Below are 18,612 nucleotides of genomic sequence, written 5' to 3'. Positions count from 1 at the left end.
TGAATGTTATACGCGTTGCTGATTACGAGTAATGCCACAATTGCAGGTTCTACTCTGAATGTTATATGCTTTGGGGATGACGAGTAATGGCACATTTGCAGGTTCTGCTCTGAATGTTATACGCGTTGCTGATTACGAGTAATGCCGCATTTGCAGGTTCTGCTCTGAATGTTATATGCTTTGCCGATTACGAGTAATGCCATACTTGCAGGTTCTGCTCTAAATGTTATACGCTTTGCTGATTACGAGTAAGGCCATAATTGCAGGTTCTGCTCCGAACGATATATGCTGTGGGAGATTACGAGGAACGCTTTGCTTGCAGGCGCTGAGTGGAATTGTTACAGGCTTCCTTATTACGAGTACCGCTATGGTGATAGGCTCCGCTCACCGGAGTTCCCTACGCCCTTACCACGAGTAGCGCTATGTCCCATGAGCTGCATGTACAATTCCTAAACTGCATATGTCTCGTAAACTGCATGTACAATTCGTAAACTGCATTTGAACCCCATGAGCTGCATGTACAAATCCTGAACTGCATTGATCTTGAACTGTTGGATAAACTTGAGTATTTGCATAAAATATACAAGGGGGCGTCCCTTATTGTGTGTGTTCCCCGTTCCATGAGAGGTGCGTGTTGTATGGTTGCTTTACACACAGGCCTATGGGTGCCCAGCCGCTCGTGTCACGTTACCGCCCTTAGGGCCTGGAGACCCCAGGTCTTACACCATGCCATTCCAGTTTGGACCCAGCCATATGCAAATCAGTCTTGACCCTGTGCCCAATGGGAACAGTCCAGCCCGAACTGCCAGGCCAGGTCCTTCCTGGACTGGAAACAAGCATCCTAAGACCGGTTTCAGGGTTTCACCCCTCTTCAGCCAGGATAGCTTGATTCCAGTGGCATGGAGGGCACCGGAGTGGGACGGGTATGCTCAGACATGACCAGTTCACAGAGCTTTTCAGAGGTTCCTGCGAGTCTGCTTCGCAAACTAACACTACTAGTTCCAAGTTCTCTCCTTTGAATTGACTACCTCGCTTAGAGTTTTCAACAAGATATTGCCATCTTTGGTGGGGGTAATTCATGCAAGACGTATTCAAGTCTTTCTGTATTTGGATAGTCTGGCTGATTAGAGGGGAGTGGGATGCAATGGGAGGCGACACTGGGAAGAATTGAAGGCAAGGCCCATGGCATACATTTTTTGCAATTGAAATTTGCATTTTATTGCATTTTGCTTTAGCTACAGAGTGTCACATTGTTCAGATAAGAAAGCACAACGGAGTGGGACTTGCCTATATAAACCATTAGGGGCAATCACAGGTACAAACGTATTCTTGCTGGCCAGAGAGATTTGATTTGGGTGGAGAATGGAGGAAAATCTCCAGTCTCTATTTGCAGTGTTTCATCTGACACAAACTCTCCTAAATTAGAATAGTAGGCAAGTGAGAATGGTCCTGCCAATTTAGCTGTATCCCCCCCTTCCTGGTATTGCTGGAGCTGAATCAGGAGTTTTTTCACAGGAAAACTCAGCAGTGTGGGATGCCAGAGGTAGACTTGTTTGCATCCAGGCAGAATGCAATTTTTTCTCTGTTTTGTTGTTGTAACCTCTGTCCAGAGGCTTGGAGAGTGGATTATGTTTCTTTTCCATGGCTATAGGGGTTGATGTGTGCTTTTCCTCCCATCTTACTAATTCTTAGTGTCCTGAAAAGATCCAAGAGGATCGCGCAAGTTGATTTTGGTAGTCCTAAATTGGCAATACCACCCATGGTTTCCTCTTCACATCCAGCACTGAAGGATTAACGGACCTTGCTGCTATATCCATACCCCTGGCCCTCCTTTTCGTGGAGTTCACTATTTCACCTACAATTTAAGGTAAGGCTTTTGAAAGGATGACATGGTGGGCGATGGATTGTTCTGAGGAAAAGTCAATCTTCATATAGCAGTCGCTCATTTGATGTTGACGGAGTACTCAAGGCACTGGAAGAGGTTTGAGAGATGATGCAAGGCTAAAAATGTGGACCCTCCTTCGTCTGATGATTTGTCTGTGCTTGATTTTCTAAAAGATAGTTTCCTCCTGGGACTATAAATGTCTACTCTGCTGGCCCAATGGGAAGCAGTTAAGGCGTTTAGGAGCCCGCAGTTGGAGTCATTAGTACCCTTCGTAACAAGGGTTTTGAGGAGCTTTTTCCTAAAGAAGCTGGTGATCCACTGCCCAGTCCCAGCATGGGATGTGCTGATAGTGCTTCAAACACTTCAGAGCGCTTCGTTTGAGCCTTTAAATTTGACAGACTAAAACTGTTTGTCTTATAAAGTTTTATTTTCGGTTGCAATATACTCAGGTGGGAGGATAGAGGAGCGTGGATCATTTTGAGTTCAGGGTCTTTTCGAAATTCTAACCAGACAAGATGATGTTATGGCCAAACCCTGATTTTGTGTCAAAACTCTCTGATTTTTCATTGTGCTTCCAATTTAGTGTTACCAGTGTGTTATCATGATCCTTCCTCCCAGGAAAAGGAATTGTTGCATACATTAAACATTCATAGGGGGCTGAAAATGTATTTGTTAAGAGCAAAACCCTTTAGGAGGTGAATTTTTTGTTAGTGACATATGGTTCTTCTCATCTTAGACCTTCCAAAGCGATGCTAGGAAGGTGGCTGAAGCAAGCCATTTTTCTGGTGTATGAGAAACAAGGGGAACAACACAGATTCAGTAGAGATCAACAAGGAGAATTTCAGCTTCCTGGGTGGCCTTCCGAAGAGCTTCAATGAAGGATATATACAATGCAGCCCCTTGGGCTATCCACCATAACTTAATGAAACATTTTAGACTACAGCAGGGGTATATGTCAGCATCTTTTGGTAGCATGGTGTTGGGTATCATTGTGGAGTGAGGATAGAGTAAATAAACTTCAATCTGGTTCACAATCATATCTGATAAATATGTTATTAACTGGGTTGAAGCAGAGATCCTGGTTTGGGTACAAGCCCAGTAAGTAAGGACTAGTACGAGGAAGACATACGAGAAGATAATAGCCCAGTAATGACCTGGTTTCTTATGAATAATCTTCATTACTCTGAGTGGTGGTCTTCCTTGTCACAGTCAACGCTTTCCACCCCACCCATCCCTTGGGTTGTGGAATTCAACTTTGCATTAAAAACTGGTGGAAGGCTTGGAACAACAAGAATTGGAGAACAATGACTTCCACTCTTTAGGGATCATAAGAGAGAGGACACGAAACGGAAGACATCTTGGGGGTGGGAACTTTTGTGTTTAGCTTTAAACTTCTCAGTAAGTAAAGATTGTGAAGAGGAAGCAGGACTAAGTAATGGAGATGACCGGTAAGTAATTATTTCGCCCTGCCATCCTCCTTCTTTCTCTCATGCGGGCTCGACCCTCCTTACCCTGCAGGTTTCCTAGTCTCCTTGGGGTCGATTTACCATTTCTCCCTACAGACTTCCTTCTCACTCATGGGCAGGCTGCCCCCTTTTTTAGGTCTCGCCTAGCGTTAGGGCGCGCATGCGCTCCTCGCTCTGCCAGGCGTATAGTAATTGATAACATTTCAGAAGGGGCCTTGAAGCCACGCCCATCTTTTTGATTGGCTGGCGTCATCATTTATGCAAATCGCTGGCCTCCGATTGGAAATGAGGCTTATCTGTTACCGCCCTGTCTCCTTTTTAGACGGCCCATCCCGACTGGATGTTTTACTTGCGGCGTTACACGATCTCCTTATATAAGTCGGTGGGGCACTTTCTTTTTTTTTTTATTATTCACGAAGTGAAAGCAGCAACCAAAACAAGAGGCTTGGGCTGAGCTGTTCTCCTCAGCCCCTGCCATCGACGGGCACAGCAGTCACCCGAAAGCAGCATCAGAGGCAGAAGGCTCACCCCTGCTTTCTTCTCTATATATATATATATATATATATATATATATATATATATATATATATATATATATATATATATATATATATATCTGGCTCGGGTGCAAAAACACACTGCACTCACGGGGTGTATTGAATCCCTTTATTCAGGCACACCAATCGCGAGGACGCGTTTCGGCATTCCGCTTTCTTCCAGCTCGCGTGTGCATCAACAGACATGAGTGGGTGTCGTTACTTTAAAATGTCAGAGCTGAATGCTCATTGGCCGCAGTAGCTGGTAGGGAGGTAGGGATTGGTTGCTCAATAGCCAATGTCGTGGGCCCCTCTGCTCGTACATCTCCCCATTACCGCTGGCGGTAATGGGCATTCAGCATTCAGCATTCAGCTCTGACATTTTAAAGTAACGACACCCACTCATGTCTGTTGATGCACACGCGAGCTGGAAGAAGGTGGAATGCCGAAACGCGTCCTCGCGATTGGTGTGCCTGAATAAAGGGATTCAATACACCCCGTGAGTGCAGTGTGTTTTTGCACCCGAGCCAGATATTTAACCACGTCGCCCATTTTACTGAGGCCCAGGGCCACAGAGCGACATAAGCTACGGGCCCAGGGTAGCCCGTAGCTTCTTCTCCCCTGGTTTCCTCTTTTTTTTTTTTACCATGGCGCCCGCTTCACTGGCCGCCATGCACATAAGTAAAACATGCAGGGGCACCATTTTAGTGCGCCCCCTGCGTATTTATTTAATTAATTTGGCACGCGGTTCGCTGACTTTACCGGCTGCGGTTGGATTATTTATTTAATTAATTTGGAGCTTGGAGGAGATTCGTTTGAAGTGTGCGCTTTAAAGTGAGTGAGTTATTTTCCTTTTCTCCCCTGTGGAGTTACCATCTGCTGTGCCACATTTTTGAGTTATCAGCACCGGCCCCTTAGAATTAATGCCACGGATGTCGACGGACTTTATCTCCCACCAAAAGATGTGTTGTCTTGACGTCACGGCTTGCCCCCCCCCAGCGTTACTCGGAAATCACCCAAGTGGAGGGGTGGAAGTGTGTTGGAATTAGGGGCTGGGCAAAATACACTCAACATTTCACCTGAGGCACCACTCTAATATATAGGATAGAGGTCATGTTCCTCCCCCCCCACATAGGGGACATCGATTCACACGTCTTGTGCTACCTTTGGACTCCTCAATTTGTACTAAAATATCAATTGGTGGGCGAGCTATTGTGCCCCACATGGCCACTTTAACATCGTTCCGGAAATGTTACGGCGGTCAGCAGACTAGCAGCTGATCGACTTGCCTACAAAACACACATGCTTGTTGCAACGCGCAGCGGGCGCACCGCCGGCGCGCCAAAGGCAAGCCCGTCTGCACCCGTCCGCGCCATGCCCCCTGGCTCTATCAAACCAGAACCAATCGGCACGACGTTAGCATACAACAGTAAACAACTAAAACATATTCTCCATGCTAATATCAAACAGATCTGCACTCACCTAGACATGGAGACACTAGTCACTCAGTCCACTACCAGCTGCTCAACCTGCTCGTTTAAGTTGGAAGCCCACAACAGATCATCACCCATTCGCATGCACTCTACTTTCAAAAATCTAGAAAATATTCACTCAGCCCTTATAAACGCACGCTCCCTCCCTAAACACAAATAAGAAATATCTGATCTCTTAGAGGACTATAATCTGGATCTTCTATTTATCACAGAAACCTGGGGTGACCCCTCTTCTGGACCAGACTTCTGTACCGCGACCCCAGGCGGCTTCTGCGCACGCAGACACGACAGAACCTTTAAAAAAGGAGGAGGCCTGGCGCTCATCTATCGTGACAAGTACTCAGTCAGGACAGAGACAATTCCCTCTGTGGTCTGTGAAGCACTTACCTTTTCGAAAATGCTCACTCAATCCCAATCCTTCAAGGGAACCCCCCTTTACCGCCCACCGGGTTCTTGGGCTGAAATCCTTTCGGCTAGGGGCAGTTTATTAGAACCCTTAGCGGGAGAACCCAATTTCACCATCCTGGGAGACTATAATTTTCACTTAGAGGCTCACTAAGATAAGGACACTTCATCCCTCACAGCAGAACTAGAGGTGGTAGGCCTTTCACAATTAGTGACGAGCCCCACACACTCAGCTGGCCACACGCTGGATGGTCTGTTCTCTAACAACCAGCAAATTTCTCTAAGGAACATCCTTCCTTTAACCTGGACAGACCACTGCGCAGTTCTGTTTGACATTCAGACAGGGAGAAACAACCCTCTGCACAGTAGTTCCTTCCCCCCTAAGCAGTTCAATGCGTGGAGTAGCACTGACCATCATCTCCTCAAAACACACTTGCTAGCTACACAGCATGATACCACGCAAGATCCTGAACTGGCTTCCACTAATTACTCAGAATGGCTCCATAATGCATTCAGTGCACTAGTACCACTTAAAATTGCTTCCAAAAACAGGAATGCCCCTTCCGCCCCTTGGTTCTCAGAGGCGCTGAGACTCGAGAAACAACGATGCAGGAATCAAGAAAGACGCTGGCGTCGAGATTATGACAACACGGAAAAAATCCGCTACAAGGAGGCAATGACCAAGTACAAACATCTCATAATCTCTTAGAAAAGTAACTACTACCTTAGACAAATCGAAACTGCCCAAGATTCTGCTAAGTAGTTGTTCCAGGTAGTGGCCAAGCTATCAGGGCCGGCGACAAATTCCTCCAAAGACGCCACCCAAGATCTCTGCAATTCATTGGCCAGTCACTTTTAAGAAAAGGTTAGCCATATCTACGCCAACTTCTCAGCCCAAACGAAGGCTGGCAATCATACGGACGACCCGGTGACAATGAAATCACTCCTAATTTCTCGGAATTTAGCCAGGTCTCACTGGAACACATCACAGACCTAATTTCCACTGTCAAATCTGGATCCCCCTAACGACCCTTGCCCTCCATCTATTTTGAAATCGATCCCTGACCTGATAGGCCCCAACCTAGCAAACATCTGCAACTCGCTGTTTCGCAGAGGCACTTATCCTTCCATTTGTAAAAGGGCTATCAAGCCTCTGCTAAAGAAGAATAATCTTGACCCCGCAGAGACCAAAAACTATAGGCCAATTGCATGTCTCCCACTTCCAGCAAAAACAAATTGAAAAAATCATGAACACACAGCTGGCCCAGTTCATTGATGATAACAACCTACTGGATGACACACAATTTGGCTTAAGAAAGGGCCATGGTACGGAGACAGCCCTCATCAAAGCATCTGATGAAATCAGGATGGTACTAGATCATGGTGGTGCCGCGGTCCTTGTGCTGTTGGATTTATCAGCATCCTTTGACACGGTCGATCACGCCACCCTGATCAACCGTGTCTCAGCCATCGGCATCAGACACAGGGCCAAAGCCCTCCTGTCCTCCTTCCTATCCAATCAGACTCAGCTAGTAAGTCTCGGGGATTGCAACTCTCCACCATTTGCGCTCCCGTGTGGTGTGCCACAAGGATCATCACTGAGTCCGACCTTATTTAACATATATGTGTCGGACCTGGTGAGGGTTATCAAATCCTACGGGATGGGTCTAACATCTTACGCCGATGATACGCAATTGGTGCTAGCAGTACACAATGATGGAGGGGCAGTTGCAGCAAGCTTTCAAGAAGGAATGCTGGCCATCAGTGCTTGGATGGCTAACAATTGCTTCAAATTAAACTCGGACAAGACGGAGGTGATCATCTTTGGTAATCTATATCCTGGCTGGTCCCCCACATGCCTGTTCTTTATGTACTCGACCCCACTGAGTTCCCTGCTGTGGCCTCTGCTTCCCTGGTGCTGCACCAGTCTCCGGTGTCCTCTGGGGAGAAGGGTTTAAACATTAGCTGGTATCTGGCAGGGAGATGCAGCGGGTTGGCATGCGCCTGGGAACCCACCTCACGTCATGAAAACGGCGGTGCCCACTCTCGCCTCGGGCATTGGAAGCCAAGATCACTGATGCAGGTCAAACCCTGAGAATCCATGTGCAAGAGGCAGGACTTGGTCGCCTTGGAAGCCGGGGTCAAGAGTGCTGTCCGAGTCACCAGAATGCATGCGCACTATGCTCGACTGGCCTATTGAAGCAATAGTCGCTGGTGCAATTCGAGCCACTTGAGTCTATGTGCACGAGGTTGGGCTGGCCATTGGAAGCCTTGGTCACGGATACTGTCCGAGCCTATGTGCACGAGGATATCATGTGATTTCTAAAGCGCGCAGCTACTCCGAGGAGTTTCCCAGCGCTGAGCAGAATTGAATGATTTGAAAGATGGCGGGCCTAGAGCGTACAGGAATACAGTCAAAGCCATTTGTATCCATGTGCAGGAGTTTGCCATGGTCATTGGGAGTCATGTGCACAAGGGTAGCCCAAATCACGTGCACGGGGTTATCATGATGACCATTGGAAGACGTGCATGGATACAATCCAAGCCCTGTGAACTTAAGCCTGCTTTACCCTGGAACCTATGGAAATATTGACTTCACGCAAGCAGACTATAACGAGCCATGTGCACGACAAGCTGGGCCACGTGGAAGCATGCGCAGAGGACAGGCAAGGATAAGTGAATCCATGGACATCAAGGCAGATTAATCATACCGATCTATGATCCAGTCTGCATGAGGCCACGTGTGCGATATTATTTGATTGTCAGCATAGTTTGTTTTACTCTAAGTGGTGAAGAAAGCAGTATTTTAAATATATGTATAAGTGTTTCCTCACGCTGGCTCAACAACCTAGCACCGTAACGTAGCTCCATCAGCCACTCCAGGCTTTTAGCAAACAGTCTCCGGCGCTCGCAGTTTTCCACTCATAGGCAAAGTGCTGCTGACTACACAGCCTAAGTGAGGTCACAGCTGAAGGAGGCCACACATAGCACGGAGGGCACGTAGTAGCTGTGCACAATCCATGCAGATGTTTCTACGTTGAACTAATCAGGCCGTCGGCAGGTTACTGCACTTGGATGTGTTGGGGTGCCGGCTTGGGTGAGGGGCGCCGGGTGACACACCTCTTCCTCCCCTGGTGTACAGCTTGAAATGCAGGCCCTGAGTCGTGCGCCCCTGTAATTTGAAAGGGGGAGTAGCAGCCCTTTTTAGCAGAGGAGTACTGGCTCACATGGCCGGCCTTGAACATGGGGAGCTGGGCACAGGCCCCGGGCGCCGATATCCCGAGGGGCGCAGCAGGAAGGTGCCTGACTTAATGTTATGTAAACAGCAGCTCGTCCATTCTACTTGGTCTCAATTGGGTGCCGCTAAAGACTTTGTAATCAGCCTTTAACCCCCATCAACCCCATGCCCCCCTCCCATCTTCCTTACACCTCCTGCCGCCACACCACAACGACCACCACCTGCCCCCACAACAAACACCAGGGTTTCTGTCCGCCCAGGGCGCTGTCCCGGTCAGTCCGATTAGGGCCGGTCTTGCTGGCTTATTTGGGGCTAGTATCTACCAGCCGATTGACGGGTGGCAATAAAAATGTAAAGCACCTTTACAGGACTGGTGAGTAGCTCTAGGTCAAAAGTCACCTTCAACCAGTCCTGACATTTTAAGCCATGACTTTTCTTTTGTCTTGGGTATTGTAGTTTTCGGGTGCCCACAGCCCACACTGTATGTACGTGCCTACAATTACCAGGGTAAAGGGGGGGGGGGGGGGCTTCTGACGTGGCGTTGATTGACGATGTGCGTTTACTGCTGGGGCAGCTTCGCGCAGAGAGCGCCCCCCCCCCCCCCCCCACTCCCCGGCAGGGGCACCCAAGCATCAACGCACAAGGCTTGTCAGAGAAGCTGCTAAAACAAGCATTTGCAATGCAATAGGTCTCGCATTTACGCGAGTTTCAGCTATTCACATGGCAAATAACAATGCCTTTTATTTTTGTTTTTAAAACTTAAATAAAAGAAAGGCATTGTCACAATGCCAATAGCTTAAACTCGCGTAAATGCGAGACCTATTGCATTGCAAATGCTTGTTCTATGCAGTCTCTCCCCGTCCCTTGTGCAGGCTGTCCCCTTTCTCCCTGCAAGCCAGGACCCACGCTGCGCCTGACGCACGACCCCGCTTCTCCCCAGTGCAGCTCCCCTGCTCTACCTCCGGTTCCCAGTCACCCAACTTGCTGCGTGCCAGGGCACAGAGACCAGAGCCGGCGCATATCTACGGAAATGCAGCAACTGCGCACCTGCTAATAATGCTGCTTCGTCACACGGTTTGGAGGAGGGGCTCGCTCCTCGATTCTGCGAAGACGTCACTGTAGGTTGGGGCCGGGGGCTCCATGGGGAGGAGAGAGACAGTCGTCCACACTGGAAAGCTGGCACACCGGAAGCGAGGGCTGGGGTCTACGTCCAGGTCGCTAAATCGGTGGGAGGTGGGGGCTGCTGTATTCAGGGACCCACCCGAGCTTGTGAGTCAGTATTGCGAGGGCATTGGAGTGGTCACTGCAAGGGAGAGGAGGTGGAGGCAGCGCTGCATCTTTGGGGTCGCTGCTACATCGGATTGGCCTCGGTAACACCCGCTCCCCCCCCCCCCCCCACACCGATCTCTCAGGGGGGACATCCTTACCTCTGTCTGCGCCTGGCGCCGTCCTCTCTGGCGGGCAGAATCTCGCCTCGAGCACCCAAACAGAGGCACCGTCATTTGAGGAGGATTCGGCGCTGCCTGCTTTCTTGCACGCTAACCATCCTTTCGACCCCTAATGCATCTACTAGAGGGGAGGATGGAAGGCGCGCGCAGCGCCTTCTCTTCACACGGCACCTCGATGAGGCGCTGACGGCTGCGATCATGCCGCAATATTATAACATAACATACCAGGCCAAAAGATGTTTCTTTCTAGCGCTTTGCTGCAAACGGTTAGACTGCATATTCCTAAACATGAACAGAGCCAAATATTCATCTCGAACGCTCAATCGGAAAAATAAGTCCACAACATTCAATCTGTCCAGCATGTGATTTTCATTAATGCCAAATTCGGGAGCCAGGTACTGTAAAAATGAGGCGGTTCAATCTTACATGTCAATCTGCAGATTATATACTAGTCTATAACAGAGACTACATTATGATCAAATGTATGTATTTTTTTAAATGTATTTATCATTCACATGGGAGGTCATTTCCGTCTCTCACCTTATTTACAGAATACCCTGTATGAATTTAGGCACATCCTGCAGAGGGTAACATACTGTAAATAATGTTAGGCCAACACAGCCTATTGGAATGCCGCAGTCAAGCAGGCGGTAATGATGGAACACAACACCGCCGGGCTTCCTTTAAATTTGAAATACCTTCCAGGCATTTTTATCAAAAGTTGGCATTAATTGACAGTCAGTTCCGTAGAGCTGCTGGGAGCTGCCAGTTATTTGGGGTTTTGAGAGCTGTACCCTCCTAATAGCTGGATGAAGACCAGCCGTCTGAAGGTGAACTCGGACAAGATGGAGGTCCTCATCCTCTGCTCCAACCCCTCAGCCCGGGACGACTCCTGGTGGCCGACGGCACTGGGAGCAGCCCCGACACCGACCGACCACGCACGCAACCTGGGAATCATCCTCGACTCAACGCTCTCAATGACCAAGCAGGTCAACGCCGTCTCCTCCTGCTTCAACACCCTAGGCATTGTTAGGAATGGGGGTCTCTAGTTGGCAATGGCTGGCCACTGTCCAAGTAGGGACCCTTCTTCCTAAGTCAGAGTAAGCAGCCTACACCCTTTGACAACCCCTGCTCAACCCTGTGGTAACGTAGCACGAGCAGCTAGGCTTATCTCAGAGGCAGTGTGTGAAGCATTTATGACCATACACAGTAATATAATGAGGAACACTACAAATGGACACCACTCAAGTAGTTATAAAAAATAGGTATTTTTATGTAGACTTAATCACAAGACCAATAACAGTAAAAATCCACAATACTAGAAAAATATAGTTACTCTAGAAATGCTGCAAAAATAGTTCACGATGCACAAAATGACGTTCAGTTCAATGCAGTGGTCTCTGCGACCCTTTTACTCACAAAGTATCTGATTCCTGGAGCAAAGCAACAAAAATGTCGCTAAGGAGTTGTAGCGATAAATTTCCTCACGCTAACCAGCGATGCGTTGAATCCTTACCGCAAGGGAGGATGATGCGCTGGGTTGCGGGCAGGACAAAGCGACAAACTTCTTCACGCTAAGCCGGTGATGCGATAAAATCCTTGCCGCGAAGGGAGGATGATGCACCGAGCCTGTTGCGTGTGCGATTCTGCTGCGTTGAAGATAATGACGCTCCGCGAGGGAGCGACGACCTGGATACGATGCGGGGAAAATGGCGAACGCTCGGCGTCCGCGCTGCGATGAGCTTGATGCGATGATTTGGGGTTAGCGCGCGCTTTGGGGCCTGCTAACAAACAATGCGACGATCCTCGGATAGCGGGCGTTTTCAGGCCCGCAGACAGGTGCTGCGACGATCCTCGGATAGCAGGCGTTTTCAGGCCCGCAGACAATGTGCTGCGACGATCTTCGGGGTTAGCGAGTACTCGGCGACAGCGGAGCAGCGATTTCCCTCACGCTCACCAGCTGCAGCGGCTCGCTAACGGGGGTTAGCGACGATTTTCAGCGCTCTCTTCTCAACAGTACTCTAGAGGCCCTGGAACTCACAGGAGCCTCACCTGCAGATAGAAATCCTCGCTGGGAGGAAACAGGAGGCTGATGGTGGAGTCTGATGTGCCTGAGACTCCAGCAAGAGGCTAGCTCTCTTCTAGCCCTTGGGTAATTGCTGTAGCCAAAATAAAAGTCCAATCCAAGTTTCTTTCCTCTTCTCTTGAGTCCAATAGTAACAGCTGCAGGCCAGTCCCAGAAATAGCACACAAGCACAAGGACAGTCCTTCTCCTGCAGATCCCTGTAGTCACACGGACAGAGGTTCTTCTTGTTGTCCAGGAGCAATACAAATTGTAGGGGTTGGTGCACAACTATTTATACCCCCAAAGTCTTTGTTCTTAGGGGTCCCAAGTCTCTGAACCCAGCCAGAACCAGTTCTGCCCAGCCCTGGAGCACTTTGTTGATCAGGCTGCATCCTTCCTTTCAGAAAGAGAGGGTCTGCCTCAGACGCACAGTGGGAGGTGGAGCCAGCATTCACCTTGCCAGGCACAGCCCTATTCAAGTGCAGGAGCTACCCCTCCCCTCACACCAAGGCAGGACGCTCTATTCAACCCAGGTCTGACTCAGCCTGCCCTGTCCCTCCAAAACCAGACAGCCAATACACATAATAGCAGAGCACACTGGAAGGCTTAGGCAAGAAAGTACCTATACTCTAAAAGTGGTAGTTTCAAACACAGAATATAAAAATAACCTTCACTAAAAGATGTATTTTAATATTCTGAGCTCAGGCATACTAAATTCGTTTTTCTACCATGTTCTGTGGATCAGTTAGGACTATAGAATGTAATAGCCCAGACCTCCCATTCTGGCCTATGGAGAACAGGTAGCCTTACAGTAGTGAAAAACGAAATTGGGTGTAATTCACTACTAGGACATGCTACACACATCAGGGCATGTCCTACCTTACACATACAATGCGCCCTATCATAAGGGGGGCTTACAGGATGCCAAGGGAAGGTTTAGGGGCTGGGAAGTGGGTGCACTTCACAGCCAAGATGGCAGTTCTGGACTGCACGCAGACACTGCAGTGGCAGGTCTGAGACACACTTTACAAGCTGCTTCTGTGGGTGGCACAAACCAGTGCTGCAGGCCCACCAGCAGCATTCGGTTTACCAGCCCTGGGCACACACAGGCCTCGCTACTAGGGACTAACAGGTAAACCAAATAAGCCAATCATGGATGTACCAATTCAAATGTCATCTTTACAAAGGGAGCATTTGCGCTGTGGCACTGAATGGCAGTGGCACAGCGCCCAGAGCATCTATAACCAGCAAAAACAGAGGAGACACAGCAACAAATGGAAGGGAGACTCACGCCAATGGTGCCAGGTCTAACAGGCATGTTCCGCAAGATCTACAGATGGATCCCGACAGATAGAAGAAAGACAGTCACCCAGGCCCTCGTCAGCAGCAGACTCGACTACGGAAACACCCTCTACGCGGGAACCCCAACCATGCTTGTCAAACGACTACAACGCATCCAAAACGCCTCGGCACGACTGATCCTCGACGTACCACGCCACGGCCACACCACCCCCCACTTGAGGGACCTGCACTGGCTCCCCATCAGCAAGAGGATATCCTTCAAGCTCCTCATCCACGCACACAAGGCACTCCACAAGACCGGCCCAGCCTACCTCAACAGACGGCTCTCCTTCTACATCCCCAACCGCCAGCTGCGCTCCGCCGACCTCTCACTCGCCACCGTCCCGCGCATCTGAAGAACAACCACCGGTGGGAGATCCTTCTCCCACCTCGCCGCCAAGACATAGAACACCCTCCCACGGAGCCTACGACAGACCCAAGACCTGCTGACCTTCAGGAGGCTGCTCAAGACCTGGCTGTTTGATCAGTAGCGGCCCACCACGCCCCCAGCGCCTTGAGACCTTCGCGGGTATGTAGTGCGCTCTACAAATGACTGATTGATTGATTGATAGCTAACTCTTATCGAGATTGAGAGCGTCTGCATGAATCATCAAACTGTGCTTCCCTCCTCCACTCGCCATTATGTTAACTTTTAATGAGACGCTAAAGAGTTTCTACTTCCATCAAAGTGTCTCCTGCCTGAAAAACAGTAAAGAGGGAGATAGTCAAAGAAGGTATTATTTTCCATTAGAAAGCCCAAAGCATCTTCACTTGTGTTCTACAGTTTGTAATCCAGAATATTCTTTTGGAAGCAGTGTTAAGAACAATTTGCGCTTTGTGCTACTTTGGATCATGGGGTGTACTATGGGTGGGCAATGGGAGTTCTCATGCTACTAGTTCTTTAAATGGGCAGGTGCTGTCTGGTACTGAGTGTCTGCACTTCAAAAATTTGAAAGGGAGAGCAGTGCTTTAAATGGGCCGGTACTTATAGCTTGATTCCAGTGGCTTGGAGAGCACGGGATCACTGTGCCACTGGAATCAAGCTATCCTGGCTGAAGAGGGGTGAAACCCCGAAACCGGTCCTAGGATGCTTGTTTCCGGTCCAGGGAGGACCTGGCTTGGCAGTTCGGGCTGGACTGTTGCCATGAGGCACAGGGTCAAGACTGATTTGCATATGGCCAGGTCTAAACTGGGGTGGCATGGCGAGCAAAAGAATGATGGATTTAACCCAGATCTCTTGACTGGGGGTGAATGTTTTGATTTGTTCTGCATTCCGTCCATCAATTGTGTCTCTCTTGCTTTCTCACCCTAAGTGCACCAGGTATGCCCAGACGTGGGTCCTGGGCTCACTGTGCCACTGGAATCAATCTATCCTGGCTGAAGAGGGGTGAAACCCTGAAACCGATCCTAGGATGCTTGTTTCCGGTCCAGGGAGGACCTGGCTTGGAAGTTTGGGCTGGACTGTTCCCATGAGGCACAGGGTCAAGATTGATTTGCATATGGCCAGGTCTAAACTGGGGGGGGGGCATGGTGAGAAAAAGAATGATGGATTTAAACCAGATCTCTTGACTGGGGGTGAATGTTTTGATTTGTTCTGCATTCCGTCCATCAATTGTGTGTCTTTTGCTTTCTCGCCCTAAGTGCACCAGGTATGCCCAGACGTGGGTCCTGGGCTCACTGTGCCACTGGAATCAAGCTATCCTGGCTGAAGAGGGGTGAAACCCCAAAACCGGTCCTAGGATGCTTGTTTCCGGTCCAGGGAGGACCTGGCTTGGCAGTTCGGGCTGGTCTGTTCCCATGAGGCACAGAGTCAAGACTGATTTGCATATGGCCAGGTCTAAACTGGGGTGGCATGGTGAGCAAAAGAATGATGGATTTAACTCAGATCTCTTGACTGGGGGTGAATGTTTTGATTTGTTCTGCATTCCGTCCATCAATTGTGTGTCTTTTGCTTTCTCGCCCTAAGTGCGCCAGGTATGCCCAGACGTGGGTCCTGGGCTCATTGTGCCACTGGAATCAAGCTATCCTGGCTGAAAAGGGGTGAAACCCCGAAACCGGTCCTAGGATGCTTGTTTCCGGTCCAGGGAGGACCTGGCTTGGCAGTTCGGGCTGGACTGTTCCCATGAGGCACAGGGTCAAGACTGATTTGATTTTGCTCTGCTGCCCTCCAGCCTGAGTGAGAAGCACTGGACATGCATCTTGATCGCAGGACCACCAGAGTGACTCTAAGGGATAGTTTTCTGGCCTCCTGATAAGATAACTCAGGGACAGAACAAACTTCCCGCATCGTGGACCCAGCACCTAGACTCTGCCGGCTTCGAGTCCTGCCCTCCCAAATTGTTCCACCCCAGTTCTGAACCCATTGAAGTGAGTCGGAAGGTGCTCTATCAGCCCATCTGTGGTCCCAGCAGAACCAACGCATTGCTACGCATCTCCTCACAAAACTCTGCATCGGAGATGCTGCGCGAAGCATTGCCTCACAAAACTCTGCATTGGGACCACTGTGTGACATATCTTTGACGCATGACTTTGCATCGCCGCCCACAACTTCCTTGAAACCACCACTGCGCAACTCATCCTTCACGCAGGTGTAGGAAAGTGCTCCTTTTGGTATGGTTAACCCCACTTTTTGCCTGACTCTGAATGCAACTTTGACTGAACGTGCACTGGGTTCCTGCTAATCAGGTTCCCAGTGCCTGTGTTCTTTCCCCAAACTGCACCTTTGTTTCCATAATTGGCACATCTCTGGATCACATATAAGCCCCTTGTAAAAGGTACCAGTGGTACCCAGGGCATGCAGAATATATTATGCCACCCTAATAGATCCCCCACCAAACACATGCACCCTGCCACTGTAGGCTTTGTGTTTTGGTGCAAATAAAAGTGAAGAGTCAACTTGGCACATCCCTGTGTGCCAGGCCTGCCAGACACATAGGGAAGTCACCCCAACAGCAGGCGTTACAGTCCTAAGGCAGGGTGCACTATATCTCTGGTGAAGGCATAACTGTATGAGCAGATATGCCCCTATAGTGTCTAAGTCTATTCTTAGGCATTACAAGTGCACAGTGAACCCATACCGAGTAAGTGGGCTGGGAGCTTGAAAATACAAGTTCCACAGCTCCATGATGGCTTCACCGAATCCCAAGATGTTTGGTACCAAACATCTCAGATTAATGAGCTCACAATGATGCCAGTGTTAAATTAATTAATAAATGCACTCAGGCGGCACCTCTGAGGGGCACCCTGAAAATCTACCATACAGCTAGTGTGTAGCGGACTGGTCTGCACCAGCCTGCCACTTTCAGACATGTTTCTGACCCACTGAGGTGGGAGCCTTGTGCTCTTATGGATCAGAAACAAAACCTGCTCTGGGTGGAGGTGCTTCACACCTACACTCAAGCAGGAACAGTATTCAAGGGTGGCGAGCCTCTAAGGCTTCCTTCCCTTTGTTATGCTAGCCAGGGCCTCTCCTGTTACTTAACCAAGACCACCCCTAAGGTGGCTTGAACTGAAGTGACCCCCCTCCTTTGAAAATCCTCCACATTGTTTGGGAGGATTTCAGCCAATAGGATTAGGGGTATTCTCCCTCCCTAAAGGGAGGGAACATACAAAGGGTGTAGACACCCTAAAGGTAAGTAGCCCATTGGCACCTACCTGCCAGCACCTGTAATGCCCCTAAATTGAGTATTTAGGGGCACCCCTGAATCTTGATCCTCAGATTCCTGGCAACCTAAAGAAGAAAAAGGACCGAAGAGCCACCGGACTGACGAGTCTTTGACCGGCACCTGCGCGCCTTGAAAGGTACTTTACCTATTTTTAATTGCAGGCAGTCTACACGGCACCCCTCTACACTTACCTACTCCCTGCTGACGAGAGGCAACTACCTCGAAACACGTGTCCAGGGATGGCTAATGCGACACATACTTATTCTTACACTTCGTAGCATAGGCGTACTCGCCGTCGCTACTACATCGCCCATAGTTCCATGGGGCAACTTGCTGGTATGACGAGCAGTGTGCGGCCATTTATACCTATCTCAGATTAATGAGCTCACAATGATGCCAGTGTTAAATTAATTAATAAATGCACTCAGGCGGCACCTCTGAGGGGCATCTTGAAAATCTACCATACAGCTAGTGTGTAGCGGACTGGTCTGCACCAGCCTGCCACTTTCAGACATGTTTCTGACCCACTGAGGTGGGAGCCTTGTGCTCTTATGGATCAGAAACAAAACCTGCTCTGGGTGGAGGTGCTTCACACCTACACTCAAGCAGGAACAGTATTCAAGGGTGGCGAGCCTCTAAGGCTTCCTTCCCTTTGTTATGCTAGCCAGGGCCTCTCCTGTTATTTAACCAAGACCACCCCTAAGGTGGCTTGAACTGAAGTGACCCCCCTCCTTTGAAAATCCTCCATATTGTTTGGGAGGATTTCAGCCAATAGGATTAGGGGTATGCTCCCTCCCTAAAGGGAGGGAACATACAAAGGGTGTAGACACCCTAAAGGTAAGTAGCCCATTGGCACCTACCTGCCAGCACCTGTAATGCCCCTAAATTGAGTATTTAGGGGCACCCCTGAATCTTGATCCTCAGATTCCTGGCAACCTAAAGAAGAAAAAGGACCGAAGAGCCGCACCAGCAGTGAAGACTCCAGATGATAACTGATTCAGCCCCAGCCCTACCGGCCTGTCTGCTGTCCACGTAAAAATCAGCGTCAAAAAGCGACTTGTCCTGCAGGC

At 49.4% G+C, this 18,612-nt stretch overlaps 1 protein-coding gene across 13 annotated transcripts in view; it reads right to left on the bottom strand.

The window, feature by feature from the left end:
• The window catches only part of LOC146785113 (outer mitochondrial transmembrane helix translocase-like), a 209,064-nt gene extending 198,462 nt beyond the window's left edge, over window positions 1–10,602 (bottom strand). For 3 of the 13 annotated variants that reach the window (XM_085633768.1, XM_085633774.1, XM_085633773.1), the window contains exon 1: window positions 10,451–10,585. Coding sequence is in view for 1 of the 13 variants with exons in the window: in XM_085633765.1 (XP_085489891.1) it covers window positions 10,451–10,525 (75 nt within the window). In the remaining 12 variants the exon portion in view is untranslated. Of the gene's footprint in view, window positions 1–10,070; window positions 10,301–10,450 lie in introns of those variants that run through there. The other 10 variants (XM_085633771.1, XM_085633769.1, XM_085633776.1 and 7 more) reach the window with 6 other exon arrangements.
• Window positions 10,603–18,612: the final 8,010 nt, after the last annotated feature.

Source organism: Triturus cristatus, chromosome 11 (assembly GCF_964204655.1).
Source record: "Triturus cristatus chromosome 11, aTriCri1.1, whole genome shotgun sequence".
NCBI classification, from domain to species: domain Eukaryota; kingdom Metazoa; phylum Chordata; class Amphibia; order Caudata; family Salamandridae; genus Triturus; species Triturus cristatus.
This window is presented reverse-complemented; position numbering and strand designations above follow the sequence as displayed.